General features: G+C 45.6%; 1 protein-coding gene across 3 annotated transcripts in view; it reads left to right on the plus strand.

Moving 5' to 3' along the window:
- The window catches only part of PORCN (porcupine O-acyltransferase), an 81,586-nt gene that overhangs the window by 34,648 nt on the left and 29,717 nt on the right, over window positions 1–17,221 (plus strand). For all 3 annotated transcript variants that reach the window (XR_013621029.1, XM_068133398.2, XM_068133399.2), the window contains exon 11: window positions 13,058–13,134. Coding sequence is in view for 2 of the 3 variants with exons in the window: in XM_068133398.2 (XP_067989499.2) it covers window positions 13,058–13,134 (77 nt within the window). In the remaining variant the exon portion in view is untranslated. The remainder of the gene's footprint in view (window positions 1–13,057; window positions 13,135–17,221) is intronic.

Raw genomic sequence — 17,221 nt, forward strand, 5'->3', positions numbered from 1 at the left:
TCAGTCGGACATCTTTGGTTGGGTTACAAAACAAAATCTTCAGCATATGTATACTCTCATGTATTGTCTTTGTGCCAAGTTTGAAGAAAATCGGTCTATCATGTCGAGAAATAATTGGGGACATGTTTAAGTAACAAAATGGCCACCAGTCAGCCATATTGGATCTGATGTCGAAAGAAAATGACGCATATGGAAACCATCATTCGCTATCTGTGTGCCACATTTGACAAACATCGGTAAATGCTGTCTGAGAAATGGTTGGGGACATTTTCAACATCGGGTTTTTTTAACAACTAAAATGGCCACCAGTCGGCCATTTTTGATTGCATCACAAAACACAATGATGTGCCTATGTATACTACGAGTAATCATGTGTTGTCCTTGTGAGAAGTATGAACAAAATCGGTCCATACATCTCCGAGATATGGTTGCGGTAGCAAGGGCGGACGGATGGACAGATGGACAAGACCCAATCCAAAAGCCCCCATTTAGGACTAAGTCCAATGGGGGTCCAATAAAATCGAGCATTAATCTGACTGTATGAAGTATGGCGTCTGTGTGTAAATTTTGTATGCATGCTGGGGTCACCCCAGGTCAGCTCATGGATAAGATAATCCCCAACACCCATGACGACTTTACATACAATTTTCTCCTGTGCACGTGGAACAGTGCAATTGGTTTAACAACATATTATTACAAAACAACAACCACGATATATTGTACATTATTACAAAACAACCATGACATGTCATGCTGAAACAGGAAAGGGCCTTCCCCAAACTGTTGCCACAAAGTTGGAAGCACACAATCGTCTATAATGTCATTGTATGCTGTAGTGTTATGGTTTCCCTTCACTGGAACTAAGGGGCCTAGTCCGAACCATGAAAAACGCATTTCCGCTGCTCCAGAGTGCAATGGTGGCGAGCTTTACACCACTCCAGCCGACGCTTGGCATTGCGCATGGTGATCTTAGGCTTGTGTGCGGCTGCTCAGCCATGGAAACCCATTTCATGAAGCTCCCGACGAACAGTTGTTGTGCTGACGTTGCTTCCCGTAGCAGTTTGGAAATCGGTAGTGATTGTTGCAACTGAGGACAGACGATTTTTACGCACTACGTGCTTCAGCACTCGGCGGTCCCGTTCTGTGAGCTTGTGTGGCCTACCACTTCGCGACTGAGCTGTTGTTGCTCCTAGACGTTTCCACTTCACAATAACAGCACTTGCAGTTGACCGGGGCAGCTCTAGCAGGGCAGAAATTTGATGAACTGACTTGTTGGAAAGATGGAATCCTATGATGGTGCCATGTTGAAAGACACTGAGCTCTTCAGTATGGCCCATTCTGCTGCCAATGTTTGTCTATGGAGATTGCGTAGCTGTGTGCTTGATTATATATACCTGTCAGCAATGGGTGTGGCTCAAACAGCCTAATCCACTAATTAGAAGGGGTGTCCGCATACTTTTGGTCATGTAGTGTATGTGATAACACAGGACTGTTCGACAGGACAACATAGCCACTGAGGTTGGGGCAAATGTCGTCACTTCCAGGAGCACCAATGACATCACAACAATGGTGCCGCATTTCTCACCACACTCAGCCAGGCATTTCCTCCTCCCTATGGGGATTGTATGTGTTCTATCCTTTTGTGTTGAACATGTGCTGCTTCTGTGCACGTGTTTGCTCGCTTGCTTCCCCTCCAGCAAGTTTGGTTCAAGGAAGCAGCACGTGCCATTTTTATACACACAAGGAAGGAAGCTGCACGTGCCATTTTTAAAGTCTTTGGAATGACTCGTCCGACGCTTGAACCGCCGACCTCCCAGATTCGAAGCGGACGCTTTAGCCATTGCACCACCGAGTCTGGTTTGACCACAAGTTTTGTCGTTCTCATCGTTGTTCGAAACTTCATTTCTTTCTGTGCACCTGTTTGCTCGCTTGCTTCCCCTCCAGCAAGTTTGGTTTACTTTGCAGTATGACAAGAGAGCGTGACGATGCTCAATGCTCATGTTATTACACCCAAGAGAGGGAGAGGCCATCATTTGGATTTGGAAGTATTTTTTAAGGTCATGGAGAAAAAGAAATGGACGTGACATGGCAGGTTGAATTTATATATTTATTTTAAGAACATAAGCTTATTGTGATTGGCCTTTTACTGTGATCGCCTGGATGTGATTGGCCTTTTACTGTGATCGCCTGGATGTGATTGGCCTTTTACTGTGATCACCTGATGTGATTGGCCTTTTACCGTGATCGCCTGGATGTGATTGGCCTTTTACTGTGATTGGCCTTTTACTGTGATCGCCTGGATGTGATTGGCCTTTTACTGTGATTGGCCTTTTACTGTGATCGCCTGGATTTGAGTGGCCTTTGTTGTGATCGCCTGTACGTGATTGGCCTTTTACTGTGATCGCCTGGATGTGAGTGGCTTTTTACTGTGATCGCTTGTACATGATTGGCTTTTTACTGTGATCGCCTGGATGTGAGTGGCTTTTTACTGTGATCGCTTGTACATGATTGGCTTTTTACTGTGATCGCCTGGATGTGATTGGCTTTTTACTGTGATCGCTTGTACATGATTGGCTTTTTACTGTGATCGCCTGGATGTGAGTGGCTTTTTACTGTGATCGCTTGTACATGATTGGCTTTTTACTGTGATCGCCTGGATGTGAGTGGCTTTTTACTGTGATCGCTTGTACATGATTGGCTTTTTACTGTGATCGCCTGGATGTGAGTGGCTTTTTACTGTGATCGCTTGTACATGATTGGCTTTTTACTGTGATCGCCTGGATGTGAGTGGCCTTTTACTGTGATCGCCTGTACGTGATTGGCCTTTTACTGTGATCGCCTGGATGTGAGTGGCTTTTTACTGTGATCGCTTGTACATGATTGGCTTTTTACTGTGATCGCCTGGATGTGATTGGCTTTTTACTGTGATCGCTTGTACATGATTGGCTTTTTACTGTGATCGCCTGGATGTGAGTGGCTTTTTACTGTGATCGCTTGTACATGATTGGCTTTTTACTGTGATCGCCTGGATGTGAGTGGCTTTTTACTGTGATCGCTTGTACATGATTGGCTTTTTACTGTGATCGCCTGGATGTGAGTGGCTTTTTACTGTGATCGCTTGTACATGATTGGCTTTTTACTGTGATCGCCTGGATGTGAGTGGCTTTTTACTGTGATCGCTTGTACATGATTGGCTTTTTACTGTGATCGCCTGGATGTGAGTGGCCTTTTACTGTGATCGCCTGTACGTGATTGGCCTTTTACTGTGATCGCCTGGATGTGAGTGGCTTTTTACTGTGATCGCTTGTACATGATTGGCTTTTTACTGTGATCGCCTGGATGTGAGTGGCTTTTTACTGTGATCGCTTGTACATGATTGGCCTTTTGCTGTGATCGCCTGGATGTGAGTGGCTTTTTACTGTGATCGCCTGGATGTGAGTGGCTTTTTACTGTGATCGCTTGTACATGATTGGCCTTTTGCTGTGATCGCCTGGATGTGAGTGGCTTTTTACTGTGATCGCTTGTACATGATTGGCTTTTTACTGTGATCGCCTGGATGTGAGTGGCTTTTTACTGTGATCGCTTGTACATGATTGGCTTTTTACTGTGATCGCCTGGATGTGATTGGCTTTTTACTGTGATCGCTTGTACATGATTGGCTTTTTACTGTGATCGCCTGGATGTGAGTGGCTTTTTACTGTGATCGCTTGTACATGATTGGCTTTTTACTGTGATCGCCTGGATGTGATTGGCTTTTTACTGTGATCGCTTGTACATGATTGGCTTTTTACTGTGATCGCCTGGATGTGAGTGGCTTTTTACTGTGATCGCTTGTACATGATTGGCTTTTTACTGTGATCGCCTGGATGTGAGTGGCTTTTTACTGTGATCGCTTGTACATGATTGGCTTTTTACTGTGATCGCCTGGATGTGAGTGGCTTTTTACTGTGATCGCTTGTACATGATTGGCTTTTTACTGTGATCGCCTGGATGTGAGTGGCTTTTTACTGTGATCGCTTGTACATGATTGGCTTTTTACTGTGATCGCCTGGATGTGATTGGCTTTTTACTGTGATCGCTTGTACATGATTGGCCTTTTGCTGTGATCGCCTGGATGTGAGTGGCTTTTTACTGTGATCGCTTGTACATGATTGGCTTTTTACTGTGATCGCCTGGATGTGAGTGGCCTTTTACTGTGATCGCCTGTACGTGATTGGCCTTTTACTGTGATCGCCTGGATGTGAGTGGCTTTTTACTGTGATCGCTTGTACATGATTGGCCTTTTGCTGTGATCGCCTGGATGTGAGTGGCTTTTTACTGTGATTGCCTGGATGTGAGTGGCCTTTTGCTGTGATCGCCTGTACGTGATTGGCCTTTTACTGTGATCGCCTGGATGTGAGTGGCTTTTTACTGTGATCGCTTGTACATGATTGGCCTTTTGCTGTGATCGCCTGGATGTGAGTGGCTTTTTACTGTGATCGCCTGGATGTGATTGGCCTTTTGCTGTGATCGCTTGTACATGATTGGCCTTTTACTGTGATCGCCTGGATGTGTGGCTTTTTACTGTGATTGCTTGTACATGATTAGCCTTTTGCTGTGATCGCCTGGATGTGAGTGGCCTTTTGCTGTGATCGCTTGTACATGATTGGCTTTTTACTGTGATCACCTGGATGTGAGTGGCTTTTTACTGTGATCGCTTGTACATGATTGGCTTTTTACTGTGATCGCTTGTACATGATTGGCCTTTTGCTGTGATCGCCTGGATGTGTGGCTTTTTACTGTGATCGCTTGTACATGATTGGCCTTTTGCTGTGATCGCTTGTACATGATTGGCTTTTTACTGTGATTGCCTGGATGTGAGTGGCTTTTTACTGTGATCGCCTGGATGTGAGTGGCTTTTTACTGTGATCGCTTGTACATGATTGGCTTTTTACTGTGATCGCCTGGATGTGAGTGGCTTTTTACTGTGATCGCTTGTACATGATTGGCCTTTTACTGTGATCGCCTGGATGTGAGTTGCTTTTTACTGTGATCGCCTGGATGTGAGTGGCTTTTTACTGTGATCGCTTGTACATGATTGGCCTTTTGCTGTGATCGCCTGGATGTGAGTGGCTTTTTACTGTGATCGCCTGGATGTGTGGCTTTTTACTGTGATCGCTTGTACATGATTGGCTTTTTACTGTGATCGCCTGGATGTGAGTGGCTTTTTACTGTGATCGCTTGTACATGATTGGCCTTTTGCTGTGATCGCCTGGATGTGAGTGGCTTTTTACTGTGATCGCTTGTACATGATTGGCTTTTTACTGTGATCGCCTGGATGTGAGTGGCCTTTTGCTGTGATCGCTTGTACATGATTGGCCTTTTACTGTGATCGCCTGGATGTGTGGCTTTTTACTGTGATTGCTTGTACATGATTAGCCTTTTACTGTGATCGCCTGGATGTGAGTGGCTTTTTACTGTGATCGCTTGTACATGATTGGCCTTTTACTGTGATCGCCTGGATGTGAGTGGCTTTTTACTGTGATTGCTTGTACATGATTAGCCTTTTGCTGTGATCGCCTGGATGTGAGTGGCCTTTTGCTGTGATCGCTTGTACATGATTGGCTTTTTACTGTGATCGCTTGTACATGATTGGCTTTTTACTGTGATCGCTTGTACATGATTGGCCTTTTGCTGTGATCGCCTGGATGTGTGGCTTTTTACTGTGATCGCTTGTACATGATTGGCCTTTTGCTGTGATCGCTTGTACATGATTGGCTTTTTACTGTGATTGCCTGGATGTGAGTGGCTTTTTACTGTGATCGCCTGGATGTGAGTGGCTTTTTACTGTGATCGCTTGTACATGATTGGCTTTTTACTGTGATCGCCTGTATGTGAGTGGCTTTTTACTGTGATCGCTTGTACATGATTGGCCTTTTACTGTGATCGCCTGGATGTGAGTGGCTTTTTACTGTGATCGCCTGGATGTGAGTGGCTTTTTACTGTGATCGCCTGGATGTGAGTGGCTTTTTACTGTGATCGCTTGTACATGATTGGCTTTTTACTGTGATCGCTTGTACATGATTGGCTTTTTACTGTGATCGCTTGTACATGATTGGCCTTTTGCTGTGATCGCCTGGATGTGTGGCTTTTTACTGTGATTGCTTGTACATGATTGGCCTTTTGCTGTGATCGCTTGTACATGATTGGCTTTTTACTGTGATTGCCTGGATGTGAGTGGCTTTTTACTGTGATCGCCTGGATGTGAGTGGCTTTTTACTGTGATCGCTTGTACATGATTGGCTTTTTACTGTGATCGCCTGGATGTGAGTGGCTTTTTACTGTGATCGCTTGTACATGATTGGCCTTTTACTGTGATCGCCTGGATGTGAGTGGCTTTTTACTGTGATCGCCTGGATGTGAGTGGCTTTTTACTGTGATCGCCTGGATGTGAGTGGCTTTTTACTGTGATCGCTTGTACATGATTGGCCTTTTGCTGTGATCGCCTGGATGTGAGTGGCTTTTTACTGTGATCGCCTGGATGTGTGGCTTTTTACTGTGATCGCTTGTACATGATTGGCTTTTTACTGTGATCGCCTGGATGTGAGTGGCTTTTTACTGTGATCGCTTGTACATGATTGGCCTTTTGCTGTGATCGCCTGGATGTGAGTGGCTTTTTACTGTGATCGCCTGGATGTGAGTGGCTTTTTACTGTGATGGCCTGGATGTGAGTGGCCTTTTGCTGTGATCGCTTGTACATGATTGGCTATTTACTGTGATCGCCTGGATGTGAGTGGCCTTTTGCTGTGATCGCTTGTACATGAGTGGCTTTTTACTGTGATCGCCTGGATGTGAGTGGCTTTTTACTGTGATCGCCTGGATGTGAGTGGCTTTTTACTGTGATCGCTTGTACATGATTGGCCTTTTACTGTGATCGCCTGGATGTGAGTGGCTTTTTACTGTGATCGCTTGTACATGATTGGCCTTTTACTGTGATCGCCTGGATGTGAGTGGCTTTTTACTGTGATCGCCTGGATGTGAGTGGCTTTTTAATGTGATCGCTTGTACATGATTGGCCTTTTACTGTGATCGCCTGGATGTGAGTGGCTTTTTACTGTGATCGCTTGTACATGATTGGCCTTTTACTGTGATCGCCTGGATGTGAGTGGCTTTTTACTGTGATCGCCTGGATGTGAGTGGCTTTTTACTGTGATCGCCTGGATGTGAGTGGCTTTTTACTGTGATCGCCTGGATGTGAGTGGCTTTTTACTGTGATCGCTTGTACATGATTGGCCTTTTGCTGTGATCGCTTGTACATGATTGGCTTTTTACTGTGATCGCCTGGATGTGAGTGGCTTTTTACTGTGATCGCTTGTACATGATTGGCTTTTTACTGTGATCGCTTGTACATGAGTGGCTTTTTACTGTGATCGCTTGTACATGATTGGCTTTTTACTGTGATCGCCTGGATGTGAGTGGCTTTTTACTGTGATCGCTTGTACATGATTGGCCTTTTGCTGTGATCGCCTGGATGTGAGTGGCTTTTTACTGTGATCGCTTGTACATGATTGGCTTTTTACTGTGATGGCCTGGATGTGAGTGGCCTTTTGCTGTGATCGCTTGTACATGATTGGCTTTTTACTGTGATCGCCTGGATGTGAGTGGCTTTTTACTATGATCGCCTGGATGTGGGTGGCTTTTTACTGTGATCGCCTGGATGTGAGTGGCTTTTTACTATGATCGCTTGTACATGATTGGCTTTTTACTGTGATCGCCTGGATGTGAGTGGCTTTTTATTATGATCGCCTGGATGTGGGTGGCTTTTTACTGTGATCGCCTGGATGTGAGTGGCTTTTTACTGTGATCGCTTGTACATGATTGGCTTTTTACTGTGATGGCCTGGATGTGAGTGGCTTTTTACTGTGATCGCCTGGATGTGAGTGGCTTTTTACTATGATCGCCTGTACGTGATTGGCCTTTTACTGTGATCGCCTGGATGTGAGTGGCTTTTTACTGTGATCGCTTGTACATGATTGGCCTTTTGCTGTGATCGCCTGGATGTGAGTGGCTTTTTACTGTGATTGCCTGGATGTGAGTGGCCTTTTGCTGTGATCGCCTGTACGTGATTGGCCTTTTACTGTGATCGCCTGGATGTGAGTGGCTTTTTACTGTGATCGCTTGTACATGATTGGCCTTTTGCTGTGATCGCCTGGATGTGAGTGGCTTTTTACTGTGATCGCCTGGATGTGATTGGCCTTTTGCTGTGATCGCTTGTACATGATTGGCCTTTTACTGTGATCGCCTGGATGTGTGGCTTTTTACTGTGATTGCTTGTACATGATTAGCCTTTTGCTGTGATCGCCTGGATGTGAGTGGCCTTTTGCTGTGATCGCTTGTACATGATTGGCTTTTTACTGTGATCACCTGGATGTGAGTGGCTTTTTACTGTGATCGCTTGTACATGATTGGCTTTTTACTGTGATCGCTTGTACATGATTGGCCTTTTGCTGTGATCGCCTGGATGTGTGGCTTTTTACTGTGATCGCTTGTACATGATTGGCCTTTTGCTGTGATCGCTTGTACATGATTGGCTTTTTACTGTGATTGCCTGGATGTGAGTGGCTTTTTACTGTGATCGCCTGGATGTGAGTGGCTTTTTACTGTGATCGCTTGTACATGATTGGCTTTTTACTGTGATCGCCTGGATGTGAGTGGCTTTTTACTGTGATCGCTTGTACATGATTGGCCTTTTACTGTGATCGCCTGGATGTGAGTTGCTTTTTACTGTGATCGCCTGGATGTGAGTGGCTTTTTACTGTGATCGCTTGTACATGATTGGCCTTTTGCTGTGATCGCCTGGATGTGAGTGGCTTTTTACTGTGATCGCCTGGATGTGTGGCTTTTTACTGTGATCGCTTGTACATGATTGGCTTTTTACTGTGATCGCCTGGATGTGAGTGGCTTTTTACTGTGATCGCTTGTACATGATTGGCCTTTTGCTGTGATCGCCTGGATGTGAGTGGCTTTTTACTGTGATCGCTTGTACATGATTGGCTTTTTACTGTGATCGCCTGGATGTGAGTGGCCTTTTGCTGTGATCGCTTGTACATGATTGGCCTTTTACTGTGATCGCCTGGATGTGTGGCTTTTTACTGTGATTGCTTGTACATGATTAGCCTTTTACTGTGATCGCCTGGATGTGAGTGGCTTTTTACTGTGATCGCTTGTACATGATTGGCCTTTTACTGTGATCGCCTGGATGTGAGTGGCTTTTTACTGTGATTGCTTGTACATGATTAGCCTTTTGCTGTGATCGCCTGGATGTGAGTGGCCTTTTGCTGTGATCGCTTGTACATGATTGGCTTTTTACTGTGATTGCTTGTACATGATTGGCTTTTTACTGTGATCGCTTGTACATGATTGGCCTTTTGCTGTGATCGCCTGGATGTGTGGCTTTTTACTGTGATCGCTTGTACATGATTGGCCTTTTGCTGTGATCGCTTGTACATGATTGGCTTTTTACTGTGATTGCCTGGATGTGAGTGGCTTTTTACTGTGATCGCCTGGATGTGAGTGGCTTTTTACTGTGATCGCTTGTACATGATTGGCTTTTTACTGTGATCGCCTGTATGTGAGTGGCTTTTTACTGTGATCGCTTGTACATGATTGGCCTTTTACTGTGATCGCCTGGATGTGAGTGGCTTTTTACTGTGATCGCCTGGATGTGAGTGGCTTTTTACTGTGATCGCCTGGATGTGAGTGGCTTTTTACTGTGATCGCTTGTACATGATTGGCTTTTTACTGTGATCGCTTGTACATGATTGGCTTTTTACTGTGATCGCTTGTACATGATTGGCCTTTTGCTGTGATCGCCTGGATGTGTGGCTTTTTACTGTGATTGCTTGTACATGATTGGCCTTTTGCTGTGATCGCTTGTACATGATTGGCTTTTTACTGTGATTGCCTGGATGTGAGTGGCTTTTTACTGTGATCGCCTGGATGTGAGTGGCTTTTTACTGTGATCGCCTGGATGTGTGGCTTTTTACTGTGATCGCTTGTACATGATTGGCTTTTTACTGTGATCGCCTGGATGTGAGTGGCTTTGTACTGTGATCGCTTGTACATGATTGGCCTTTTGCTGTGATCGCCTGGATGTGAGTGGCTTTTTACTGTGATCGCCTGGATGTGAGTGGCTTTTTACTGTGATGGCCTGGATGTGAGTGGCCTTTTGCTGTGATCGCTTGTACATGATTGGCTATTTACTGTGATCGCCTGGATGTGAGTGGCCTTTTGCTGTGATCGCTTGTACATGATTGGCTTTTTACTGTGATTGCCTGGATGTGAGTGGCTTTTTACTGTGATCGCCTGGATGTGAGTGGCTTTTTACTGTGATCGCCTGGATGTGAGTGGCTTTTTACTGTGATCGCTTGTACATGATTGGCTTTTTACTGTGATCGCCTGGATGTGAGTGGCTTTTTAATGTGATCGCTTGTACATGATTGGCCTTTTACTGTGATCGCCTGGATGTGAGTGGCTTTTTACTGTGATCGCTTGTACATGATTGGCCTTTTACTGTGATCGCCTGGATGTGAGTGGCTTTTTACTGTGATCGCCTGGATGTGAGTGGCTTTTTACTGTGATCGCCTGGATGTGAGTGGCTTTTTACTGTGATCGCTTGTACATGATTGGCCTTTTGCTGTGATCGCTTGTACATGATTGGCTTTTTACTGTGATCGCCTGGATGTGAGTGGCTTTTTACTGTGATCGCTTGTACATGAGTGGCTTTTTACTGTGATCGCTTGTACATGATTGGCTTTTTACTGTGATCGCCTGGATGTGAGTGGCTTTTTACTGTGATCGCTTGTACATGATTGGCCTTTTGCTGTGATCGCCTGGATGTGAGTGGCTTTTTACTGTGATCGCTTGTACATGATTGGCTTTTTACTGTGATGGCCTGGATGTGAGTGGCCTTTTGCTGTGATCGCTTGTACATGATTGGCTTTTTACTGTGATCGCCTGGATGTGAGTGGCTTTTTACTATGATCGCCTGGATGTGGGTGGCTTTTTACTGTGATCGCCTGGATGTGAGTGGCTTTTTACTATGATCGCTTGTACATGATTGGCTTTTTACTGTGATCGCCTGGATGTGAGTGGCTTTTTATTATGATCGCCTGGATGTGGGTGGCTTTTTACTGTGATCGCCTGGATGTGAGTGGCTTTTTACTGTGATCGCTTGTACATGATTGGCTTTTTACTGTGATGGCCTGGATGTGAGTGGCTTTTTACTGTGATCGCCTGGATGTGAGTGGCTTTTTACTGTGATCGCCTGGATGTGAGTGGCTTTTTACTATGATCGCCTGGATGTGAGTGGCTTTTTACTGTGATCGCCTGGATGTGAGTGGCTTTTTACTGTGATCGCCTGGATGTGAGTGGCTTTTTACTGTGATCGCCTGGATGTGAGTGGCTTTTTACTATGATCGCCTGGATGTGAGTGGCTTTTTACTGTGATTGCCTGGATGTGAGTGGCTTTTTACTGTGATCGCTTGTACATGATTGGCTTTTTACTGTGATCGCCTGGATGTGAGTGGCTTTTTACTGTGATCGCTTGTACATGATTGGCCTTTTGCTGTGATCGCCTGGATGTGAGTGGCTTTTTACTGTGATCGCTTGTACATGATTGGCTTTTTACTGTGATGGCCTGGATGTGAGTGGCCTTTTGCTGTGATCGCTTGTACATGATTGGCTTTTTACTGTGATCGCCTGGATGTGAGTGGCTTTTTACTATGATCGCCTGGATGTGAGTGGCTTTTTACTGTGATCGCTTGTACATGATTGGCTTTTTACTGTGGTCGCTTGTACATGATTGGCTTTTTACTGTGGTCGCTTGTACATGATTGGCTTTTTACTGTGATCGCCTGGATGTGAGTGGCTTTTTACTGTGATCGCTTGTACATGATTGGCCTTTTGCTGTGATCGCTTGTGCATGATTGGCCTTTTGCTGTGATCGCTTGTACATGATTGGCTTTTTACTGTGATCGCCTGGATGTGAGTGGCTTTTTACTGTGATCGCTTGTACATGATTGGCCTTTTTGCTGTGATCGCCTGGATGTGTGGCTTTTTACTGTGATCGCTTGTACATGATTGGCCTTTTTACTGTGATCGCCTGGATGTGAGTGGCTTTTTACTGTGATCGCTTGTACATGATTGGCCTTTTTACTGTGATCGCTTGTACGTGATTGGCCTTTTACTGTGATCGCTTGTACATGATTGGCCTTTTTACTGTGATCGCCTGGATGTGAGTGGCTTTTTACTGTGATCGCTTGTACATGATTGGCCTTTTTACTGTGATCGCTTGTACGTGATTGGCCTTTTACTGTGATCGCCTGGATGTGAGTGGCTTTTTACTGTGATCGCTTGTACATGATTGGCCTTTTTACTGTGATCGCCTGGATGTGAGTGGCTTTTTACTGTGATCGCTTGTACATGATTGGCTTTTTACTGTGATCGCCTGGATGTGAGTGGCTTTTTACTATGATCGCCTGGATGTGAGTGGCTTTTTACTGTGATCGCTTGTACATGATTGGCCTTTTGCTGTGATCGCTTGTAAATGATTGGCTTTTTACTGTGGTCGCTTGTACATGATTGGCCTTTTTACTGTGATCGCTTGTACATGATTGGCCTTTTGCTGTGATCGCCTGGATGTGAGTGCCTTTTTACTGTGATCGCTTGTACATGATTGGCGTTTTGCTGTGATCGCTTGTGCATGATTGGCTTTTTACTGTGATCGCTTGTACATGATTGGCCTTTTTACTGTGATCGCTTGTACATGATTGGCCTTTTGCTGTAATCGCCTGGATGTGAGTGCCTTTTTACTGTGATCGCTTGTACATGATTGGCCTTTTTACTGTGATCGCTTGTACATGATTGGCCTTTTGCTGTGATCGCCTGGATGTGATTGGCCTTTTACCTTGTTCGCCTGGATGTGATTGGGCTGCTCGTTAACCAACACTGAGAACTCAAACGAATCAGGTTTTTCAATAACATCTTAACATTGATGTTTTGCTCTTTTGTTTTGCAGATGTTTTCAAGAATTCTTTGCAGTTGGGAAAACTTCCAGCAATCCTTCTGACGTATGGTGCCAGTGCATTGCTTCATGTGAGTTTCATGTATGACGTACCATTCTAAAATCAAAGCTCCATGTTATTACCCCTCAATGGTGGTACGTGGCACATTACTGGTACATTACCCCACATGTTGTATCAGCAGCTGCCATTGGCTCTAACTTTGAGCACATTGTATTGGTTTGTGATTTTTTTTTTTCTTTGGCCGAATCACTTCCTGTTTCAAGGTGTGCATATGGTTTCCTGGTTTTATTTGCATGACATGTCCTTCCTGCACATGGATTAGGACGGTGTGTTGCTTAATTGATAACATAATCATTTCATACGTGTTCTGGTAATTTTTCCTTGTTGGGAAGCAAAATACAATTGGCAATTTTATCATTGTGCATGTAAAATGTCATGTCTTGGACATATAAAATAGTTATGGAAGCTAATAGGTACAATCCCAAAATCGGACCGATTTGGAAACCAAAATTGGTCAAATGATGATGGTCAAAGATGATCAAAATGAAGGCCATGTTTTTCTTCCTGAATGTTACTTTTCTCTGAATGTTGTGGCTATTTTACCTGGCTGGGAGACCGAGCCTCCCCCTTCCACAGATCTCCCGATGTTCCCTGTTCTCTACTGTTGCTGTGCTTGTGTGCTTCCCTCTCTCTGCCCCTCTTGTCTCTCGCTCCCTTCATTGTATGTTTTATGTGTCCATGCATGTTTTCATGTTGTTCAATGTGTTAGTTCTTACACGAGCCTCGATTCTGTATCCCAAAAAAAATGTCCAGAATGCAAAGTGTTCCATGCAAATATCTCAATGAACAACAGTTCAGTTACTTCTATTGGACACTGTCCATTTTTGTGGCAGTCTCCTCCAAATCCTTGTGTGGTGAGTGAAGGTCTGCGTACAGTACCTGCTCTGCGTACAGTACCTGCTCTGCGTACAGTACCTGCTCTGCGTACAGTACCTGCTCTGCATACAGTACCTGCTCTGCGTACAGTACCTGCTCTACGTACAGTACTTGCTCTGCATACAGTACCTGCTCTGCATACAGTACCTGCTCTGCATACAGTACCTGCTCTGCGTACAGTGCCTGCTCTGCGCACAGTGCCTGATCTGCGCACAGTACCTGCTCTGCATACAGTACCTGCTCTGCATACAGTATTTCCTCTGCGTACAGTACCTGCTCTGCGCACAGTGCCTGCTCTGCATACAGTACCTGCTCTGCATACAGTATTTCCTCTGCGTACAGTACCTTCTCTGTGTACAGTACCTGCTCTGCATACAGTACCTGCTCTGCATACAGTATTTCCTCTGCATACAGTACCTGCTCTGTGTACAAGATCTGCTCTGCGTACAGTACCTGCATGAAACTAGGACTAGGTGGTGACTCAGGATGGGGCTGCATACGAAATGAGTTACACATGACGCCAGCAAAATCCAAGTGACTTCCTGAACCTAATTCTTCACCTTGGGGGATTCCACCTCATGATTAATTCCTTGGGATCGGTGGACAAGCCAATGGCAGGATGTGCGTTGAAAGAGCTGTTTGTGGACAGCGAGCTGCTTCTTGAAGGAAGAGCAAACAAAATTATGGATGGTAGAGGATATTACGAGGCAACGAATGCCCATATGCGTGTATACAAAGGCCTGAAGGCCCAACGCTGGAGTGCTCTTGAGGATTGGTGCTCAACCGGACATGTTGATGTGACATTTATGACGGATTGGTGAGCTCATTGCTGCCCTTGGTAATACACTAAACGACACCACCATAGACAAGCACAACATTCTTGTCAAACTGAGCAGTAGAATGGAAGAGGTGAATTCTCCGACTCATTTGACTCCAGCCGACTAGCTAGCAGCTTTGAGGAGGAGGGTGGAGGGGGGAGAATTGGAGAGGGATGGTAGGGGGTGAGATTTGAAGGGAAGGGGCTGGGGGCGAGTTTTGAAGGGGAGGGGCGAGGGGGGAGTTTAGGAGGGGAGGGGCAAGGGGGGAGTTTAGGAGGGGAGGGGCAAGGGGCGAGATTTGGAGGCGTCTCCTCATGAACAAAACAAAGCAACGCAAAAAAGAGGAAACGAGTCACGTGGCGGAGTCCATCATTTATTTTCACAGATTCAGATTATCAAACCTTTCACCAATGCCACACAAAATGACTTGATGAATGTAGCAGATGGTGTCGTATCACCTGCAGGAGTAGCACACGACCTACGACTTGATGAATGTAGCAGATGGTCTAGTAGCACACGACCTACGACTTGATGAATGTAGCAGATGGTCGAGTATCACCTGCAGGAGTAGCACACGACCTACGACTTGATGAATGTAGCAGATGGTTTAGTATCACCTGCAGGAGTAGCACACGACTTACGACTTGATGAATGTAGCAGATGGTCTAGTAGCACACGACCTACGACTTGATGAATGTAGCAGATGGTCGAGTATCACCTGCAGGAGTAGCACACGACCTACGACTTGATGAATGTAGCAGATGGTCGAGTAGCACCTGCAGGAGTAGCACACGACCTACGACTTGATGAATGTAGCAGATGGTCTAGTATCACCTGCAGGAGTAGCACACGACCTACGACTTGATAAATGTAGCAGATGGTCTAGTAGCACACGACCTACGACTTGATGAATGTAGCAGATGGTCGAGTAGCACCTGCAGGAGTAGCACACGACCTACGATTTGATGAATGTAGCAGATGGTCTAGTCGCACCTGCAGGAGTAGCACACGACCTACGACTTGATGAATGTAGCAGATGGTCGAGTATCACCTGCAGGAGTAGCACACGACCTACGACTTGATGAATGTAGCAGATGGTCTCGTAGCACCTGCAGGAGTAGCACACGACCTATGACTTGATGAATGTAGCAGATGGTCTGGTATCACCTGCAGGAGTAGCACACGACCTACGACTTGATGAATGTAGCAGATGGTCTAGTAGCACCTGCAGGAGTAGCACACGACCTATGACTTGATGAATGTAGCAGATGGTCTGGTATCACCTGCAGGAGTAGCACACGACCTATGACTTGATCAATGTAGCAGATGGTCTAGTAGCACCTGCAGGAGTAGCACACGACCTACGACTTGATGAATGTAGCAGATGGTCTAGTATCACCTGCAGGAGTAGCACACGACCTACGACTTGATAAATGTAGCAGATGGTCTAGTAGCACACGACCTACGACTTGATGAATGTAGCAGATGGTCTAGTAGCACCTGCAGGAGTAGCACACGACCTACGACTTGATGAATGTAGCAGATGGTCTAGTAGCACCTGCAGGAGTAGCACGCGACCTACGACTTGATGAATGTAGCAGATGGTCTAGTATCACCTGCAGGAGTAGCACACGACCTACGACTTGATAAATGTAGCAGATGGTCTAGTAGCACACGACCTACGACTTGATGAATGTAGCAGATGGTCTAGTAGCACCTGCAGGAGTAGCACACGACCTACGACTTGATGAATGTAGCAGATGGTCTAGTAGCACCTGCAGGAGTAGCACACGACCTATGACTTGATGCATGTAGCAGATGGTCTCGTAGCACCTGCAGGAGTAGCACACGACCTACGACTTGATGAATGTAGCGGATGGTCTCGTAGCACCTGCAGGAGTAGCACACGACCTACGACTTGATGAATGTAGCAGATGGTCTAGTAGCACCTGCAGGAGTAGCACACGACCTATGACTTGATGAATGTAGCAGATGGTCTGGTATCACCTGCAGGAGTAGCACACGACCTATGACTTGATCAATGTAGCAGATGGTCTAGTAGCACCTGCAGGAGTAGCACACGACCTACGACTTGATGAATGTAGCAGATGGTCTAGTATCACCTGCAGGAGTAGCACACGACCTACGACTTGATAAATGTAGCAGATGGTCTAGTAGCACACGACCTACGACTTGATGAATGTAGCAGATGGTCTAGTAGCACCTGCAGGAGTAGCACACGACCTACGACTTGATGAATGTAGCAGATGGTCTAGTAGCACCTGCAGGAGTAGCACGCGACCTACGACTTGATGAATGTAGCAGATGGTCTAGTATCACCTGCAGGAGTAGCACACGACCTACGACTTGATAAATGTAGCAGATGGTCTAGTAGCACACGAC

This window comes from Myxine glutinosa, chromosome 12 (genome assembly GCF_964187855.1).
Source record: "Myxine glutinosa chromosome 12, kmMyxGlut1.1, whole genome shotgun sequence".
Classification (NCBI taxonomy): Eukaryota; Metazoa; Chordata; class Myxini; order Myxiniformes; family Myxinidae; genus Myxine; species Myxine glutinosa.